This window comes from Elephantulus edwardii, unplaced genomic scaffold (genome assembly GCF_000299155.1).
Source record: "Elephantulus edwardii isolate Elephantulus edwardi_28Jun2011 unplaced genomic scaffold, EleEdw1.0 scaffold00015, whole genome shotgun sequence".
NCBI lineage: Eukaryota > Metazoa > Chordata > Mammalia > Macroscelidea > Macroscelididae > Elephantulus > Elephantulus edwardii.
The window spans coordinates 19032216-19051021 of NW_006399765.1; the positions used below are offsets into that span (position 1 = coordinate 19032216).

Below are 18806 nucleotides of genomic sequence, written 5' to 3' on the forward strand. Positions count from 1 at the left end.
TTTCCCGGCAGAGCATCTGGTGGATTCGAACCGTGTGCCTCTAGGATTGTAGTTGCAGCTCCTTGCCACTAGGCCACCAGAGCTCCCCATAACTGTGGGTTTTAAGGATGAGTCAACTTAGAGGCGGAAGAAAATGGGAAGGGCTTTCCAGACAAAGGGACAAACACGAGCAAAGGCCCCAAGGGGAGACAGCTCGTCGCACCGAGGATCCTGGGGCCAGTTGTCTTTCTAGAGCCTAAAGAACAAGATGAGTGACAGTGGAAGCACAGCAGAACTTCAGGCAGAGGCCTCGGATGGGCACCCCACCCTGGCACCGCCGTCCTGTGGGCTGCTCCAGTCTCTTCCTGCCCCCGCACTGTGCTCATGGCAGGTGGGGACGTCCTCAGCCCCAGGCCTCTCCACCCTGTTATTAAGGACCGTGATGTTTCCTGTTTTTCTAAGGTTACCCCACAGGATAGGCAAACGAGCCGAGCTGGATTAATATTTGGAAAAGGGCTCTCCCTTGTCATGCTAGCAGCTGAGATATTTGCCCCTTCTGGTCTTTGGGCAGGTCTCGGGGTGGAACAGACTGCTTGTGTTCACTTGCTAGCCTAAAGGTTGCTGTTCCAACCCACCTAACCGTGCTTCGGAAGAAAAGTCTGGCTGGCTGCTTCCCTAAGGTGCAGCGAGGAAAGCCCCTGGGACAGTTCTCCTCGGTTCCCATTGCTTTCTGTCGGCTTCTGGTCTTTGGCTGGAACACTCCCTGAGGAGGCAGGGAGTATGACCTGTCCCGCCCACCAGTGATTCATCCCTCCACTGGTTCTTTGATAAGCATCTGATGGAGGAATAACACTGACTGACACATTTGGAACATGAGGACGGGCTCCATCCTGACACTTGAAGACTTCCCCATTTAATTGAAAAAGTCACTTCATAAATATTTAAGAAGTAGCAGAGGGGAAACAACATCCGAAAGATTGTCACAAGGCACCAGAGTCATAAGAATAACAGTGCCAGGAACCAAACCCACGGCTCCCAGGCATTCTTGACTCACAGGCCCCTCCGTCGGGTTCAGAGGGAGCGCTGGTGGCTGAGTGGTAAGGAATTGCACTGCCAGCCCAAAGGGATGCAATTTGAACCCACCAGCTGCTCCACGGGAGAAAGATGGGCAGTCTCGTCCCATGCAACTTGCTGCCCCTGAAAAGCCGCTGCAGGGTCAGCTATGGGTCGGTTCCCACTCGATGGTAACACCACAACATGGGGTTTCCAGTCCTGTAAATCTTTACCGGAGGAGACTGTCTTTCTCCCAAGGAGCCATGGGTGGATTCAAACCGATGACCTTTCAGTTAAAGAAACATGTAACCACTTGAGCTGCTTAATACTAGCAGTGGCTAACCTCTATTGAGTTTACAAACTCTGGGCTCAGTTTGACACCTGTGCTCCATTTATTCCTTATAACGACTGTAGTAAGTTTGCCTCATTTTTTGATGGCGTCTCCAGGTGGCACAAGTAACACGTTTGTCTCCTAATAGGAGCCTGGCGGCTTAAGTCTACTCAGAGGCAACTCGGAAGACAGACCTGGTGATCAGCCACTTGGCACCCTGTGGAGCCCGGCTCCCCTCTGATGCAGACGGTGTTGTCCTAAGTCAACTCCACAGTAACTGGAATTTTTTAAAAATTCTTAAAATTATTTTTTGTGTGTACCGTCAAATCAGATCTGACTGGTACAGGGGGAGATTGTCCCTCCTTTTCCAGCAGAGCATCTGGTGGATTCGAACCCTGTACCTCTGGGATTGCAGTGCAAGGATTTTTTTTTTTAATGAGGAAACTATGCAGAGAAGCAAGGTGACTTTCCCAAGGCTCACAGCTCCTGAGGGGTGAAACCAGGATTCGGATCCAGACAGCATGCCTCCAGTGTAGCCTAGGTTTGCTACTACGTATACTGTCATTTAGCTAAGCTTTTTCGATTACCCGTACCATCAATTCCAAATTACCAACTCCAGAGGGCTGAGTAAAGCTGCCCCATAGGATTTTAAGGCTGTACTTTAAGGAAACCAGTTGCTAGTTTTCTTTCACAGGGGCGTTGAAGGGTTGAACCCTTAACCTTCTGGTTAGCTCACCAAGAACTTAACCACTACTCTACTTTTTCAATAAAGGCTACAAGACCCGAAGAGAAGCTGTACTGTTGCTTGAGGACATCACGAAGGCTCCTGGGAGCAGGTGGGAGGTGATTAGGCCTTCAAGCATGGGCAAAATGAGGCTAGGAGGCGAGAAGACACAGATACTCCATTTAATGACCCTCCTTTTTCCAAGCATCACTGTCTGCCTGTACATCTTGTTTGATAGTGGCTCCTAGAAGACAGGAGAGAGGGGACATTTTAGACAGTGCGGGACCCCCTCGGTCACTTTGCCACCACCTCTCCTCTATTTTCCGTTGTCATCTTGCCTCGGGTTGAATAGTTGGTCTCTGAGAGCTGGTGGCCTAGTAATACGGAGTTTTGCTACAAACTCACAGACAGGCGGTTGGAATGCAGGAGAAGACGGGCACTTGTGCTCCCCTGTGATTCCAGTCTCTGAAAACTTCCGTGAGAGACAGCGACGGGGCCAGTTCTGACTCACCAGCACGTAACAACAACAAAACGGGCCACAGAGTGAATGAGCCTTAGAACGACTGTAGATGAAAGTGGGAGGTTTGTGTTTGGGGAGAGTCTTAACGAAAGGCCTGGATACTTTGGGACTTGAGAGTTTACCTACATTTTCCTTCCTGTATCCAGGAGGCATCTCTGTCAATACAGCTCCCCAAAAGCGTCAGCTCCAGGGTTTTCTCCAAGAGGAAGGGGGTGACGCACATCCTTCTCACTGTAATCTCTCCCTTCCCTAGATACGTGCAGGTGAAATTTGTCTGTATTTGGAACCAAGCAAAGAGGAAGAGAGCACAGGAGGCCAACATGTGCCCTGCCTACTTGTTGCTGCAGTACAATGAGAAGCTGGACCACCTCCTCGTCAGTGAGCTCAACACCACGCACGTGCACAATGATGCCAGAACTACGGACCCTGGAGACGCTGCTCGTCGATCTCAAAAGGCAAAGAGACCCCAGAAACCCCGGCCTGTGCAGCCCCCAGCCAACCCAGACCCTGATGCTGAGGGGTCTCCACTCAAACTGTCACTCTCCTTACATCAGGCCCAAGCGGCTCCCAGGCCTGAGCAGGAGGGCATCACTGCCTCTGACCTGTCCGATATCGCCAAAGTGATGAAGAACTTTCTCCGGGTGGACAAAGGCTCCATGGCCTCGCTCAGTGTGGGCAGCAGCCAGGACCTGGACCGGCTCAGCTTCCAGAGCAGCAAGATGAGTGACCTGTTCGCCCGCTTCCCCGAGAACCTGCTGCTGCACCGAGTGGAGAAAGCCCAGAGCCACATCCTCTACACTTTGCTGGTGGAGAACAAGGAGCGAGAGGGGCGGGTGGTCCACTTTGCCGTGCTCCAAGCCGAGACGCCTGCGTCCGTGGCCAGGATGCTGAACGTCTTCAGAGAGTTCAACTCCAGCTGGCCCAAAGTCAGGGTGGTGTTTGTGGACCCGTGCTTCCCCTACTGGTCCATCCTGCAAGAGATCTTCCCGTCTGCCCGCATCTTGCTCTCCATTTACCACACCACCCGGCTCTTGGAGAAGAAGTTGCATCGCAGTTCAAAAGACGCCTCCTTCCAAAAGCACATGAAGGAGGCCCTGCGGGAGGTGGTGTTTGCCACTTCAGAGGACAGCCTGCAGAAACTCTCCTGCATGTCCCAAGTCCTGCTGGACCAGGAGCTCTTCGAGTTCCTGCAGACCCACTGGTTCTCCTGTGAACTGCTGTGGTACATGCATTTCAGGAAGGGCCTCCACGCATGTAACACCTACATGGACAGCCTGGACATCATCACCAGCAAGGTGTCGAGCCTCTTCCGGGAGCAGCAGTCCCTGCTTGACTGCATCCTGCACTTTGTGGACTATATGGACTTCTTCAACAGCAGAGGCTTGAAGAACTTGTCCACAGCTCCCTACATGCTGAAGAGGGCCCGGCCAGCAAGTGGCATGCCACCCAGGGTCAGGAAGATTTTAGGAAGCGGCGAAAGAAACCTCCTGAGTCCTTCTTGGCTCCTGGAGGAGGGAACAAAGCAAGACACACAGCTGCAGGGCCAGGCACAGCAGCTGTCACCGGCGCCGCCTCCCCTGGATGGCATGCTAGACGCTTTGCTCCAGAGGGGCTCTGAGCTGGCCTACAAGCTGTGCTGTCATGAGTGGGACGTGGTGGAGAATTCTACCCAGCTGATAGGCGTGGCTGGCTCCTCAGTGGACATCCAGATGCTGGAGGACTCCCACCAAGCTAGCAGAGACGGCAGCAGCTGCACCTGCTCCTTCCAGCAGCAGTACCACCTGCCCTGCCGCCACATCTTGGCCCTGCTCCACACCAGCCAGCAGCCCGTGACTGAAGCCATGGTGGGCTGCCGGTGGCAGAAGAGGTACCAGGCCCTCCTGGGGCCCGACGGCGAGTTCCGGGACCCCGTCCTGGCTGCCAGTACGGGCCAGCCTGAGAAGCCAGGACGGAAGGACCTGATTAAGGACCTGAGCAGGGAGCTGGCCAACCTCCTGATGCAGAGTGAGGGGCGAGAGCTGGAGGAGCGCTGCGCCACCCTGCACAAGTTCGTGCACATCTGGTCCGACTCCAGCCAGCCAGCCACGCCAGGCCAGCAGCCCGACGACTTCGTGGATGTGGGCTGCCTCCCTTTCCTCTGGGGAAAGCAGGAGGAAGGGGAGGGGTTCCTTCCTGCCAGCTTGTGACCAGAGCACCTCCAGTGGAGTTCCAGCCCCCCAAATCCATGTTTTTGGAAATCAGAGAGCTCCAAGTGGCAGAAGTTGCCAGGACTCAGCATTTTCTACAGTATCTTCCTAGGAGGGACTCGGGGTGTTACAGCAGGGAGAGGAGACGATTTAGTGTGTGATGGCCCTGGCACATGTCCCATTCTGTCCAGCCTTTGACATTCTTCAAAAGCCCCTTTCCTTGTTCATAGTCAGTTATCGTCCTGCTGAAAGGTGACACCCCCCCTTCCTTCTCTCCCGACCCCTGGGCTTTGATCTGATTCACTGCACAAAGATAAACCCTCGCTCCAGGAGTGAGGCAAAATGGGCCTGTCAAAAGAGTCTGTATTGGGGACAAAGGGAGGGAAGGGGACCCTTAACTGCTGCTATTTATGAAAACTATTGTTTATACATATTTTATTCCATTTAAATAAAGTATTTGCTTGAGTAAAACCAAATGAGACATGTGTTCTGCTTGAGCAGGGAGGGAGGGGAGTTGCATCCGGTGGTTGCAATTCCAGTTAGAGAACACCTGACATTGCTGTCCAGAAGTGGGGGCTGGGAGCTCTGGGGGCCTAGTGGTAAGACTGCACTGCAGTCCCAGAGGTGTGCGGTTCAAATCCACCAGATGCTCTGCTGGAGAAGGAGGGGCAATCTCCTGTACCAGTCAGATCCAGTTTGACAGTGTTGTTGTTACGTGCCATCAAGTTACCTGCAACTCCTAGCAACCCTGTGTTCAACAGCCCTAAACTCTGACTTATCCTGTGCCAATCTCACCATCTCCGACACACCTACCCCCATTACCCCAGTCACTGAATCCATCTCATAGAGGGTCTTCCTCTCCTACGCTGTCCTTCCACCCTCCCAAGCATGACGTCCCTCTCAAAGGATGGGTCCCCTACTGCAATGTGTCCAAAGTATATCAGACAAAGCTTCAGAATCCTTACTTCTAAGGAGCAGCCTGGCTTCATCTTCTCCAGGACAAACCTGTTTGTTTTCCTGGCAGTCCATGGTATATTCAGTACTCTTGTCCAACACCACAGCTCAGAGGCATCAATTGTCCTTCATCCCTAGTCATTGTTCAGCTCTCCTATTCATAGCAAGTGATTGCAAAGACCATGGCTTGTATCAGGTTTACATTAGTCTCCAGACTGACATCTTTGCACTTCAGCACTTTAGAGAGGTCTCTAATCACAGACTGTCCCATCGCAATATGTCTCTTAATTTCCTGGGTGCTGGTGCCGAGTGTTGACTGTGGATCCAAGCAAACCAAAACTGAACAATCTCAATTTGACAGTACACACACACACACACACAAATAATTAAAACTTGTATTGGAATAGATGAGGGAAAGAACAGATTAGAAGTGATATATGATTGAGTATTATGGTTCGCACAGGAATCCAGAATTAAGGTTGCATAGAGAAGTGTACTCCGGGTTGGGGGGTGGGGAGAAGGGACGTGGGAATTGTATACTAATGAAGGAATTGTTTTTTCTTTTTTTCTCTCTGGAGGGGGAAGCGAGCTGGTGGGGAGGGGTGGGCAGGGAGAAAATTGCGGCAATGAATGAATGGAAATCCATAACCTCTGTAGAAAAAAATAAAAAATTTAAAATAAAAAAAAAAGTTGGCCCTCCAGGTTGAATCTGCTGATTTTAAAGGAAGTTGAGGATTGTCAGCCTAATGTCATTGTGTAGCCAGACAGAATCTAATGCCTCAAATTCAAAGATGTAATGCTCCACCACCCCATCCTTCACCTACCAATGAAGGCTTCAAATTTATTTCAGGCAAGTTGTTAACTGCCTTCGAGTCAGTTCCAGCTTACAGTGACCATGCATACGACAGAACAGAATACTGCCCAGCCCTCTGCTGTCCTCACAACCAGCTACGCTTACGTCCATTCATACAGCCAGAGTGTCGATCCATCTCAGTAAGGGCCAAGCATGATGTCCTTCCCCAGTGACTGGCCCCTCTTGAGAACTTGCTTTTGAGGAGCATTCTGTCTCTACGTTTAAGATAGACCTGTTTCTTTTTTTGACAGTCCGTGGTATATTCCATGTTCTTCACCAACACCATACTTCAAAGACACCAAGCTCTAATGGCTTAGGGAGTAAGGAGTTGAACTGCCAACCCAAAGGAATGAAGTCCAAATCCACCAGCTACTCAATGGAAGAAAGATGTCCTCCTGTGCAATTGACAGCCTCTGAAAGCTCTCTGGAGGGTCAGCTATGAATTGGTTCCAACTCCACTCACGTAACAAATGATCTTTCAATTTCTTTAATTGTCCAGCTTTTGCATGCCTATGAGGTTCTAGAAAATACCATGGCTTGGGTTAGGCACTTAGGCATACCTCTGTCTTCAAGCTGACACCTTTGCTCATTAATACTCTAAAGAAATCTTGCAGCAGCTTTTTTTAAAAAAATTTTATGTGTGTGTGTACCATCAATTGGATCTGACTGGTACAGGAAGAGATTGCCCCTCCTCCAGCAGAGCATCTGGTGGATTCGAACCACGTACCTCTGGGATTGCAGTGCAGCTTCTTGCCACTAGGCCATCAGAGCTTGCCCTGCACCACCTTTCTCAGGTGCAATACATCGTTGGATTTGTCTGCTGCTTGCAAAGATGTTGACTGTGCATCTAATGAAAATTAAATCCTTGATAGTTTCTGTCTTTTCTCCATTTATCATGATGTCACTTCATGGTTTCTTGTTGTGAGGTTTTTGTTTTTAATGCTGAGGTGTAATCTATATTGAAAGTGGTATGTAAGGGAACTCTGGTGGCCTAGTGGTAAGGAACTGAGCTGCAATCCTAAAGGCACACTTTGAATCTACCAGCTACTTCTCAGGAAAAGGATGGGCAATCTCCCGTGTATACTGCCTCTGAAAACCCGCTGGAGGCTCAACTATGAGTTCATTCTGCCTCAAAAGCACACAAACAACAATAACAACATGCAGATCCTCCTGTCCCCAGGTGGAAGCTGTGGAAAAAGTGACCTGAAAGAGTGTGCAGAGTCTTTGATCTTCATCAGTAAGTGCTTCAAGTCCTCTTTGCTTTCAGCTAACAAGGTTGTGTTACCTGCATACCAAAGGATGTGAATAAGTTCTATGCAAGCAAATCAAAGCTGAAACCAAATCACTACTGTCAAGTTAGGGAGCTCTGGTGGCCTAATGGCAAGAGGCTGGGCTGCAATCCTGAAGGCACGTGGTTCCAATCCACCAGCTGCCCCATGGGAGAAGGATGGGTAATCTGCTATGAAAACCCACTGAAGTCAGCTATGGGGCAGATCTGACCCGATGGTACACATCAACAACTGTCAAGTTAATTCCTATCCATAGTGATCCTTTAAGACAGTACAATGGCTCCACTAGATTGCCACGGGTGTAAATTTTAATGGGGGCAGAGTGCAGGAGCAGCTGATGGACTCAAACTGCCTACTTTTTGGTTAGAAGCTAAGAAGTGTGCACAGAGTTGGGAGAAAGGTGGGGACTCTCTTCCCATGTGATTTATAGCCTCTGAAAACCTCTGGAGGGTCAGCGATGAGTCAGTTCCAACCTGACAGCAAACAGCAACTTTTGGGGAGCAGCCTAACTAACAACCCACTGTGTTACCAGGGTTCCTTTATGCTGCTGTTAAGTGCCATCAAGTCGTAGATGACTCATAAGGACCCTATGAACGAAAGATTTGAATAATTGTATAACTTTCATCATTTCTCCAAGTTCATAGAGTTTCTGGAGGCAAGCTATTTCTGAAGTGGATGCCACTCCTGCTTCCAAGCTTGTTTTAATCAGGGAGCTCCACCAAACACTGTCCACCGTGGATAACCATTATTGCATTTGATGCATCTGTTTCACAGTATTCAGCATCACAGCAACCTCAAGTTACCTCTGTATAGCAAATGGACAGACCAGTGCTATACCACCTAGAAGAATGTTTGACCAAAACCAATTAAAACCAGGCCTGGGGCAGCAGATTAAAATCAACCATCTTTGACTTGGTAGCATAACTTTCTATCCACCTGGCCCAAAGAGCTCTCTCTCTGTTGTTGGTGGTGGTGGTGTTAAGTACTGTCAAGTTGTAGACAACTCATAGCGACCCTATGAATGAAAGACCTGAACACTTGTATAACTTTCATCCTTTCTCCAAGTTCATAGTTTCTGGAGACAAGCTATTTGGGAAACCTTAGAGAGCTTATTACTCAGCACATATAGGGTCTTCACTGGAAGCAGGAGTGGAATCCACTTCCTAAATAACATGCTTCCAGAAACTCTATGAACTTTGATAAATGTTGATAGTTGTAGAGAGGCTTCAAGCCTTTTGTTCACAAGGTCATTGGGAGTCGTCCTGAACTCGAAGGCAATCAGAAACAACATAGGGTCTCCATGAGTCGTAGGTTACTCAGTGACAACAATCCTAATTATCCAATGCCCAGGGCCACTCTAACAGAGATGCCGCAAGTGTTTTGCGTTAAAAAGCAGAAACGCAAAAAAAAATAAAACAACCTGTCATTCCCATTCTTTTCGTTTAGAACCAGAATAAAGTTGTATTTCAAATATATATATATATATAAAAGCAGCAGCAGAAACGCATTATCTTACACGTTAGGGGGTTAGAAGATTAAACGCAGGTGACAGCACTAGAAGGCCCTCCTGGCTCTGGAGGAAGGTCCTTTATGCTAGCCACGCTAAAAACTCCCTGCCTTGAAGTTGGTTCACATCTGACTCAGGGATCCAATATTGGATTTCTAAGGCTATACACCCCATAAGGGAGGAGACTGTTGAGAGTGGGTTCAAACTGCCAACCTTAGCAGCCCCACGTTAAACATTTTGCCACCAAGGCTGCTCCTTTTATGCCAGCAAAAGGAATCAAATTAAGGGGGGAAACGTGCTTTATAGAGCTGTTGACACCAGAACCTTAGGCCCCAATTTCCTCAGCAGGGAAAATGAGTATGTTGGCATTTTCTAGTCCTGGATTGGTTTTTGTGTTGTCTTAGTTTAATGTTATTTGCCTAAAAGGCTCATAGCTGTCCAGCTTCCCTAGGAACGCCAGAGGGACGTTTGACATCTCCAAGGACCTGAGTCCAACATGGCAGTCAGTCTTGGTTTCTGCACTAACTCGGCATGAACTTGAACAAGGCACATATACTACTATTCTGGGGTTTTGGAAAATATGGGGAGACAACACCACGTTTCCCAGCTCTCCAGCGGATCTGGACTTCTCCACCGTCTGGAGGGTGAGACCCCCGAGCTTGGGGGGGGACAGATTTGAGATCTGAACTTCAGTTTTCCCCATCGGGCGGGAGACGCTGAATAGATGCATCCTTTCCTCAATACCCCTGAAGCTTTACGGTTTGAATAAACCTTTTTTCCATTAACTATAGCTATTTATTTTCGTTTTCGGCCTTAGAACGTGATTCCACCAGCAGCTCACGCTTCCGGTGGTCTACATAGACCGACCGCTCCGGGATTCAAGCCACAGGATTCGTCTGGAAGCCGGAACTCTGTTCAAACTCTCATTGGCTGTCGCCAACCAAGCCCACTCGTAACTATGGTAACAAGTGCCCACCCACAACACGCTGAGCAGTGATTGGTCCATGATACCAAAGACCCGCGCTAACTCCTCAAGCCATTGGTAGGAATCACTGCGAGCTGTCGCCGCGGTTGGTGAACCTAGAGGTCAATCAGAGTGCTGCGCGACCAAGTTGGGAGCAATGGCGACCGAGCCAAGTAGTGGGTGAGTGATTTTGGAAGGCATGGAGGTGTGAGGCAACAGATGATCGGGGTCAGCCATGAGACAGCTCCCAAAGGGATAAGAGACTGGCTTCCCATCTGGCCCTCACCTGACTTGGAGTGAGAACATCGAATGTCCACATTTTCCTAGCTGGCCTAGAGGTGAGAGGTCAATGGCCATGCCCCTACTAATGCCCAGCTCTTTGAAGATCAAGTTCTGTGCAAAGCTGCCAGCCGCCCGAGCCAAAGCGTCGGTTCCCACCTACTTACAAAGTGATGGTGGACACGCCATGCAACCTTTCAGAGCCTCAGTTTCTCATCTGTAAAATGGGAACAGTAATCCCATTTCAATCCAAATAGAGGGAACGTTTGAATAGAGTAACGCCATTAATGGAGAAGTAGATGGATTGATAAGCGGTAGGAGAGGCTATGAGCATTTATGGTCAATGCGATCGAGGCACAGCGATGGTCACTGGCTTGCCCAGGATCCCACGGCAAGTTTGGAAACAACTGGAATTCTCCAGAATCCAGGACCAGATGAGAACATGGCCACCGTGGAGCATTTAGTAAATATAAAATGCTGTGCTGTGTTCTGTGAGCCAGGGAGTCGACTTCTGATGCCTTGGCAACCCTGAAGGACGGAGTAGGATAGATACATGATAAGTCACGCATTTTTAAAGCTGTCTGCTGCTCTGAACTTTGTTGTTGTTGAGTACCATAGAGTTGGAAACTGACCCATAATTGACCCTCTGGTGGGTTTTCAGAGGCACTTAATTGCAATCCAGTGGGATCTCATCTTTCAGTGGCTGATGACTTAGTTAAGTCTGCGAGCCCATCTCATTCTCTATGGCCCCTTATCACACGTGGCTTCCTCAACCACCTCAACCACTTCTGCAGTTTGCTTAGTGTTAAGGTCTTTGTAACCTTCATTGTCTCACCTGTCCTTATTTTGTTTTCAGGTTTATTGCAAATCATCCTGGACCCATCAACACCTGAAACCTCTCTTCCTTTTCCTAGGCCCATCTTTGAAACAAGATCTCCAGCCTGCGCTTAATCAGAGCTTAAAAGACCGAGAATCTCGTGGCCCGCAGCCCCACGGACTCAAGCACTTTGGCCTCGGCAGCTAGACACCACTCGTCTCCTCCATGGCCTTTCCTGTGCTGAGAGAGGTCCCTCAGGACCCAGACCCACCCATGCTGCTCCCCCAGCCAAGCGAGCCTGCACTGTTCGACACCCTCTACTGCCAGAGTCAGTCAATGAAGGTCGTCTTTGCCCAGTTCCCTGATTTCTTGTTTATCCACCGGACCTATAACCTGACAGGCAAGGTACTATACACCATTCTGGTGGATGGACCGCATGTGCAACTGGAGGATCCCCTGGCCTGGGCCATCTGCCTTGCTGTTCCTGCCAGAGAAGATGCTGAATGCGTGGCCCAGATATTCCAACTGTTCAAGGTGTCCAACCCCGCCTGGGAGAGGGTCTCTACCATCTTCATAGATCCTCACTTCTTCCTGTGGCCCACCCTGGCCATGGAGTTCCCTGCCGCTGAAATTCTGATCTCAGCCTTCCACATCTGTAAGTTTCTCCAGGGCAAGTTCTACGAGCTCTCCCTTGAGCAACGGGTGGAGAGGGTGCTCCTGACCTCCCTGCGGAGTACCATGTGCGCAGCCACTGCCAGCAACCTCCGGAATCTGCATGAGCTGGTGAGCAGCTACGTGCCACCTGCCCAGCTGCCCAGGCTTCATTTGCACTGGCTGCTTGATGACCGTATCTGGCTGGTCCAGAGCTCGCGCAGCCAGGCTCAGAGCATCCTGTACTTCCAGGGCCTGGAGGTCACGACCCACTCTCTCAGCCAGTTCTTTGGCAGCAGCTCCTGTGTGGAGCAAAGCCTGACCTCTCTGCTGCTGTACCTGCAGAAAAACTCTGCAAGCTTCGAACTGGGTCTGAGTATCCAGCACAACTCCATCCCCTCGTACACCAGCCCCAGCGTGCAGCTGGTAGAATCCCTCATCCAGAACTCCCTCAACGCCATCTGCACTGAGCAAGCTACGCGCCTCTGCCTGGGCCAGTTTGCTGTGGTGCAGAAGTCTGTGCACCTCATCGGCACTGCGTCAGAAAGAGCGAACATCCAGATTCTGGAGGACACCCACAGGGTGCAGCTCCAGCCCCCTGCCAGCTGCAGCTGCTACTTCCACCACGCCTTCCACCTGCCCTGCCGCCACATCCTGGCTGTGCTCAGCTCCAATCGCCAGGTGCTGCAGCCAGACTTGCTGCCGGCTCACTGGGAGGCAGGCTGGGCAGCCAGCCTTGAAGGCATCCTGAACAGCCAGCGGAGCGAGTCCATGGAGAAGCGCCTGGCCGTGGCTTTCCTCACGCAGGAGGTGGGCCGGCTCCTGCAGCACTGCGGCCAGGAGGAGTTTGAGCAGAGATACAGCACCCTGCGGGAACTCGCCGACTGCTGGATCGGCCCGTACATACTGGTCCAAGTCTGACTGACTGCCCTTGGTGGATGATAAAGCCGCGCCCATCCGCCCCTCGCCCCGCACACTCACGCACTCTGCCTGTGCGGCTGTGGCCCTCCCTCCTCCGCTGTAGCCTTCTCCCTCCAGCTGCTTCCAAAAGATGAAAACCTGTCTTTATCAGAAGGTCTTCGAAACAGACATCTAAAGCTAAGAAAGAGACTGCTGGGTGCTGAGTTGAGGCTTGGGCTTGGCAACAGCCTAGTCACAATGTGATTCATCTGACCTATCTCCTGGGAGGCAGCAGGCCTGGGCCCTCCCTTAGAGAAGGAGGCTGCTGGGAAACTGGCCCAGCCAGGCCTCAGTATCCCCCCCTTCCCCTTCCTGAGGTTAATAAAGTTGCTATACGTTCCAGCCCTTGTGTTGCTTAGATTTTGTTTGTTTGTTTGTTTTAGGGCATATATTGGAAGGAATATAAACTTGGGAGTTCCTCTGTCTGATTTGAGGTCTGGTTCACTCTTTTACCAGCTAAGGGACCTCAGACAAGTCACCTCTTGGCTTCAGTTTTTTTCAAATGAGGGTCCCCACAGGGTGGTTAAGAGGAGAGGGGGTATATGCTGGACTGGGAAGTTCAGGCAAGAGTGAACTTCACATTGCCTAGACATTTTGCTTGAGTCTCCAAACCAGTACAAAGGTCTCTACTGTCCAAGCTAGGCTGCCTGTACTTCCGCTGACTTTGCAAACTACTGACAGGATCTCTTTCCTGAGATCTCAGTGCCTGGGGAAACTCGGGTGGAGTCTGGCCCCCGCGAAGGACTGCTGTTAGTCACTGTGGCTCACACAACCACCCTATCCCCATCCTTGCTATAGGCCCCCAAAAACCATACGCAGAAGACACCCAGTGTGTCTGGTGCTATTTCATCCAGCTACAAGCAGGAGGCAGGACAGTTGTGGACCTCACAAGGGACATCTGCCCAGAGACCGTGTGGGTGGGCGCCTGTGTCCCTTGCACGACTCCTTCTGGCTCCAGATGGGTCATCATGAAAGCCTGGGCTGCCCGGATCAGATCCTCTTCCCGCAGCCCTGGGACAGGCACGGTGGGAATGCCAGCGATCATCATGGCCAAGGTTAGGATGCAGATGTTGGGCTGTGAGCCAGCTTCCCGCCCCGCCACCTCGGCAGGCAGAGCCCCTGGTGACAGCCTGCACAACAGCAGGGGCCCGGGCCGGCTAGGGCCACCCACCTGGGGTGCTCGGCCTCTGGAGCAGCTGTTCTCCTGCTGCCTCCCTGGGGGTAGTTTGGGACAGTATTGGCCATACTCCTGCCATTGTGGCTCCCAGCTAGGCCCCACAGGGCAGCCCCTGGCCTCTGGAATGACCAGGCCTGGGCCCCAGGCCTGGGCAGCAGGTACTAGCTGCTCAGCTTTCTGGCTCCACGAGCCTAGTCCACCAGGGGCCACCACCACTGGTTCTGCAGGGTTATAGAGGCCAAGGGAGGGGTGTGGCGAAGCAGCCCCACCTGCAGAGACAGGAAAGAGATGGAATGTTATTTTTGGTCTCCCTGAGGAAGCCCTGAAGGGCAGGGCAACGGGGTGGGGCACTGGTAGCTGGATCAGGGGAGGACCAGAGAGCTGCCTGAGGTTGGAGAGGAGTTGTCCATAACCCCTGTGCCCAGCAGTGAGTAAGTGAGGGGGAGGAACTGTGGGCTGGATGGATGAATGAGCAAGTAGGAAATTAATTACTGGTGAGGACTTTCGAAATGATGTTTCTTCTAAGAGAACTGGCTGTAGGCCAGCCCAACGGAACCTCCTCCCTGGAGCCAGAAAGTAGCTTTTTTTGGGGAAGGCGGACCCTTTCCAGTTCCAAGAGCCACTCTCTCACCTTGATCAGAAGGCAGAAGACCCAGATGAGTTTGTGGAGACATGAAATAGGACATGGCCACCCCAAGGCCCCTGATTATGAGGGAACAGTAATCAGCCTCTTGTCCTACCCTCTCCAGCCTTCTAGAACTTCACCTCATAGTCCCTCCCTTTTACATCTGGAGCCTACCTCACAGCACTTGTTTATTCTATAACTCATCTGTGACAGTGACACACGTTAAAAGTACTGGCCCAGGAAGTGGGTGTTCTAAGTTCTTGTCCTTCCCTTGAGCAAGGAAGGCACCTGGCCATCTTCATGTGTGTCCCCCAACAGGGGTAGTGAGGGTTAAATGGGATCCCTGGGAGATAAGCAAAGGCGGGGAAATGTAGGGGTCTAATGCTTTGTGCCCAGCAGAGTGAAAGAGCCCTCTGAATCTCTGCATATGCTCGTCTGCTGTGCACTCTTGGAGCTAATACACGGCCACCCCTGGCCCTCAGTTTCCCATCTGCAAAATGAAACCATATAGAGCACTGGTTCTCTCCCTAGGCTGTGCATTAGAATCTCCTGGGCAACTTTTAAAAATAGCAAGGCTCAGCCGTATCCCAGACCACTTAAATCCAGCATCCCAGGCTGAAGGCCTCTGTTCTAGGGATGAGTTTCACCTCTGTGGTTGCTCTTTAGGCACTCCAGAGGAACCAGAAAAATAAAAAGCCTTAAGTCTAACACTCTTGTGCACAACAGTCTCTGAAAGTGGGGCCCATGGTGCCAACTCTAAGTGTCCCAATGGCCCCGCTAAGAACCACAGGGCTCCATGACCTCAAAGATGCAATCTCTTGCTCTGACCTACTGACTTGCAATGATGGATCCTAAATGATGTGCCCTTTGCTGACTAGAGGGGCAAGGACACTCTCCAATGAGCAGACTGTCCCCAAAGGCTGTGTTTATTTCTGGCCGTGGCTAACAGCTGTCTGGTCAGCTGCAGACAAGCCGCAGCTCTGGGGCCAGCACATGCTGCGAGACCTTCACTCATACTTGCAGAAATCCTTCAGCCCTTTGGGCAGGTGGAGCCTGTCAATGGCCAGCCGGTGCACTACACTCCTCTGGATCACGAGGCGACAGAGAGTCTGGAGGGACGGCACTGGAGAGAGAAGGGAAATGAAAAAAGGGATGACGAAGGCTGAGCCCCAGACCAACTAGGTTCAGGTGCCTGCTTTGCTGTTAGCTTGGACAAGTTCCTTCTCTCCGGACCCAGCCTGCTTCATGGTTGTTAATGTGGCTGAAATAAGCACCTCTCCTTGTGAACTCTCAGCATGCTGCAGTTGGGTTTCTAGGACAACATTCAGCACTTGTCCACCTCTTTACCAAGTAGCTTTCAGGGGTCATGGCTGGCTGAACACTACACCAGCCTCTTGGACCAGCCTCGCAGAGTGGGTTCAAGGTCACGGAATAAGATCAGGCTTATTATAATAAATTAAGGGCTTCAGGACTAGTGTGCACCTCGGACAGCCCTCAGGGGTAAGCAGCTTAATCTGGAAGCCTGTAAACTATGTGCATTTTCCACTTGGGAGCACACAATTCTTAATTGTATCCACAATCTAAAGTCCACTCAGAACGCCAGCTGTACGCTAATTCCGTAAATAATGCCAAAGCAAGAAGGAATGTAGGAGGGCACTCTACCACTTATGTCCAAGATGGGTCAACTGAGGCCCAAAGCTAGAGAGTAAGTTGTCCAAGACCACAAGGAGGGGTGGAATTTGGGGCCAGATTCCTCATCTTCTAAGCCAATTCTGGACCAAGGTCGAATTATCTAACTAAAAGTCTTAGCAGGTTCCTATCCCTACACTGGGCCAACGAGGTCACTGCCCAAGGGGCGGGATACCCACAGCCATACTCGAGCTGCACCAGGCGCACGCTCTTGGTGGAGGCGAACACATCCACCACCGCGTACAGGGGCTGGGAGACCGGCAAGCCCCGGGCGCTGGGGCCCATGTCCTCGCCATTAATGACGATATGCATGTCAGCCGTGCTGTCCGGGCGCGGGCAGAACAGCACGCCCAGGCGGCTGCGGCGCGCGGTCGGGGGCAGCACATTGAGCTCGTAGAGCTGGTCCAGCAGGTGACTGTAGAGCCCTGGGCGGCTTCGGCCCACCAGGCGGTCCCGGGGAATTCGAAACTGCTCAATGCACAAATAGGGCTCCTCCAAGAGCGCCGGGGGTCGGCTGGGGACCACGACCTCCCCCTCCGGGTGGCCCTCGGGAGGCACACGGTTGTGATGGCGCGTGATGGCGAAGACCCAGGTGTGGCCGAGGCTGACCAGGTCGGGCAGCGAGAACTCGGGCACCGCAGGCAGGGTGGCAGGGTCGAGTGCGGTCAGGCCGAGGCGCAGGTGGCCGCACCAGCCCAGCTCCTTCTCCTCGATCTCCACCAGGAACACCTGGCCCGGGGCCAGCGGCTCGTGACTAAAGCACACGCCGTGGGCAAAGCTCTCCACACGGGTGGCCTGCGTCCCGGAAGGGTCCACGCGGATGTGGGCTCCGTGCACCCGGTGGAAGCGGGTGGGAGCGGGCTCGGGACGCCCAGGTCCCCAGGGCGCGCCCAGGTCCACCGCGGCGGAGGCAGCTGCCATCTCCCCCGCAGGAGCCCGGCCAGCAAGCGCCGGGGGCTATTTTGGGCGGCGGGCTGAGTTGCTGACCACGGGTCACCATGTAAGGTATTCCACCTCCCCCCTTGGCTCTCATCCTCGTCATCTGCCCAGGGGTCCTAGCGCCGCTGACTCAGGCGTCGGTCCAGTCGACCTGGGTCCCCAAGGAGGCCCACACCCGAGTCATGTGTCGCCCCCTCCTCCCCCCCGGCTCGGGGTGCGACCCGCCACACTCCAGGACCCTGATCCACGGTAAAATTACTCTGTCACCGCCCACTTAGACAGTGGGGACCAAACAAGGTGGAAGAAGGCAATCACGTGATAGCCGTGTGCACGTGACTCGGCATACACATGACTTCCAGTAGCCGGGCGCCTCCTAGAGATCAGAAACGCGGGGACGCCGAGGTAAGCGCGCTGGGGGCGCGGGGCGAGACCCCCGCGGGGCGGGACCGTGCGCGGGGGGGCGCAGAGCTGGGTCTGAGGCTCCCAGGCCCGCGACACCACCCGCCCTCCGACGGTCCATCTGCAGATGTTCGGAGCCGCGCTTTCGCTGCCGCCCCTGCTGCTGCTGCTCCTGTGCTGGGCGCCGCTGGACGAGGCAGCCCCCAAACAGGACGAGGTCCAGCGCCTCCCCGGACTGGCCAAGCAGCCGAGTTTCCGCCACTACTCCGGCTACCTCCGCGGCACCGGCTCCAAGCACCTGCACTATTGGTCGGCGAGCCCCGAATCCCCGGGCGGGTTGCGGGGAGGGGGGGCGCACACTGAGACGTCCGAGCAAGGCAGAATGGAGAGTAGGGGGCTGCTTCTGAGACCCGTGAGCACATCTGAGAGCGAGGAAAGCTCAGAGGGACCCCTCGATCTATAATGACCCGGTCGTGACCCCTCCCCAGGTTTGTGGAGGCCCAGAATGATCCCCAGAACAGCCCTGTGGTACTGTGGCTCAACGGGGGTCCCGGCTGCAGCTCCCTGGATGGCTTACTCACGGAGCATGGCCCCTTCCTGGTGAGTGGAAAGGGGCTTCCCCCACCTGCAGTACCCCGGAAATGGAGAGGGCGGGGACAATTCTCAAAGGAAAAGGATGAGGAAGAGAGCGCCAACGACTTGGTGATTTCCCCCACAGATATTCTTTCCTTCTGAGCCCAATTTCTTCATCTGTGCCACGGCTTTGACGCACAGCTCTCTGCCCTCGTGTTGCTGTACCCCTTCCTTCCAACAAGTTAGCCTTGGGCCATTTTTCCCTCTCTACTTGCTGCTCTTTTTTGTTGTCTTTGTAGTGTGTGTGTGTGTGTGTGTGTGTGTGTGTGTGTGTGTG

At 52.6% G+C, this 18806-nt stretch overlaps 5 protein-coding genes across 6 annotated transcripts in view; 3 read left to right on the forward strand and 2 right to left on the reverse strand.

Annotated features, from left to right (window-relative positions):
* The window catches only part of ZSWIM3 (zinc finger, SWIM-type containing 3), a 23434-nt gene extending 18641 nt beyond the window's left edge, over positions 1-4793 (forward strand). The window contains exon 2 of the mRNA XM_006881737.1: positions 2861-4793. Coding sequence (XP_006881799.1) covers positions 2861-4793 — 1933 coding nt within the window. The remainder of the gene's footprint in view (positions 1-2860) is intronic.
* A 6888-nt stretch (positions 4794-11681) lies between these two features.
* ZSWIM1 (zinc finger, SWIM-type containing 1) lies at positions 11682-13028 on the forward strand. Its single transcript, XM_006881586.1, has one exon. The coding sequence runs from the start codon at positions 11682-11684 to the stop codon at positions 13026-13028; it is 1347 nt and encodes a 448-aa protein (XP_006881648.1).
* An 880-nt stretch (positions 13029-13908) lies between these two features.
* On the reverse strand, positions 13909-14930 carry SPATA25 (spermatogenesis associated 25). The gene is made up of 2 exons (XM_006881738.1): positions 14876-14930; positions 13909-14513 (listed from the first exon to the last, which is right to left on the reverse strand). The coding sequence occupies exons 1-2, from the start codon at positions 14928-14930 to the stop codon at positions 13909-13911; spliced, it is 660 nt and encodes a 219-aa protein (XP_006881800.1).
* Positions 14931-15876: 946 nt separating this feature from the next.
* On the reverse strand, positions 15877-17479 carry NEURL2 (neuralized E3 ubiquitin protein ligase 2). Its single transcript, XM_006881585.1, has 2 exons — positions 16738-17479; positions 15877-15992 (listed from the first exon to the last, which is right to left on the reverse strand). Exons 1-2 carry the CDS (start codon positions 17477-17479, stop codon positions 15877-15879), a joined length of 858 nt encoding a protein of 285 aa, XP_006881647.1.
* A 366-nt stretch (positions 17480-17845) lies between these two features.
* CTSA (cathepsin A) overlaps positions 17846-18806 on the forward strand; it is a 6305-nt gene continuing 5344 nt past the window's right edge. For both annotated transcript variants that reach the window (XM_006881583.1, XM_006881584.1), the window contains exons 1-3: positions 17846-17899; positions 18024-18205; positions 18385-18496. In XM_006881583.1, the coding sequence (XP_006881645.1) occupies positions 17846-17899; positions 18024-18205; positions 18385-18496 (348 nt within the window). The remainder of the gene's footprint in view (positions 17900-18023; positions 18206-18384; positions 18497-18806) is intronic.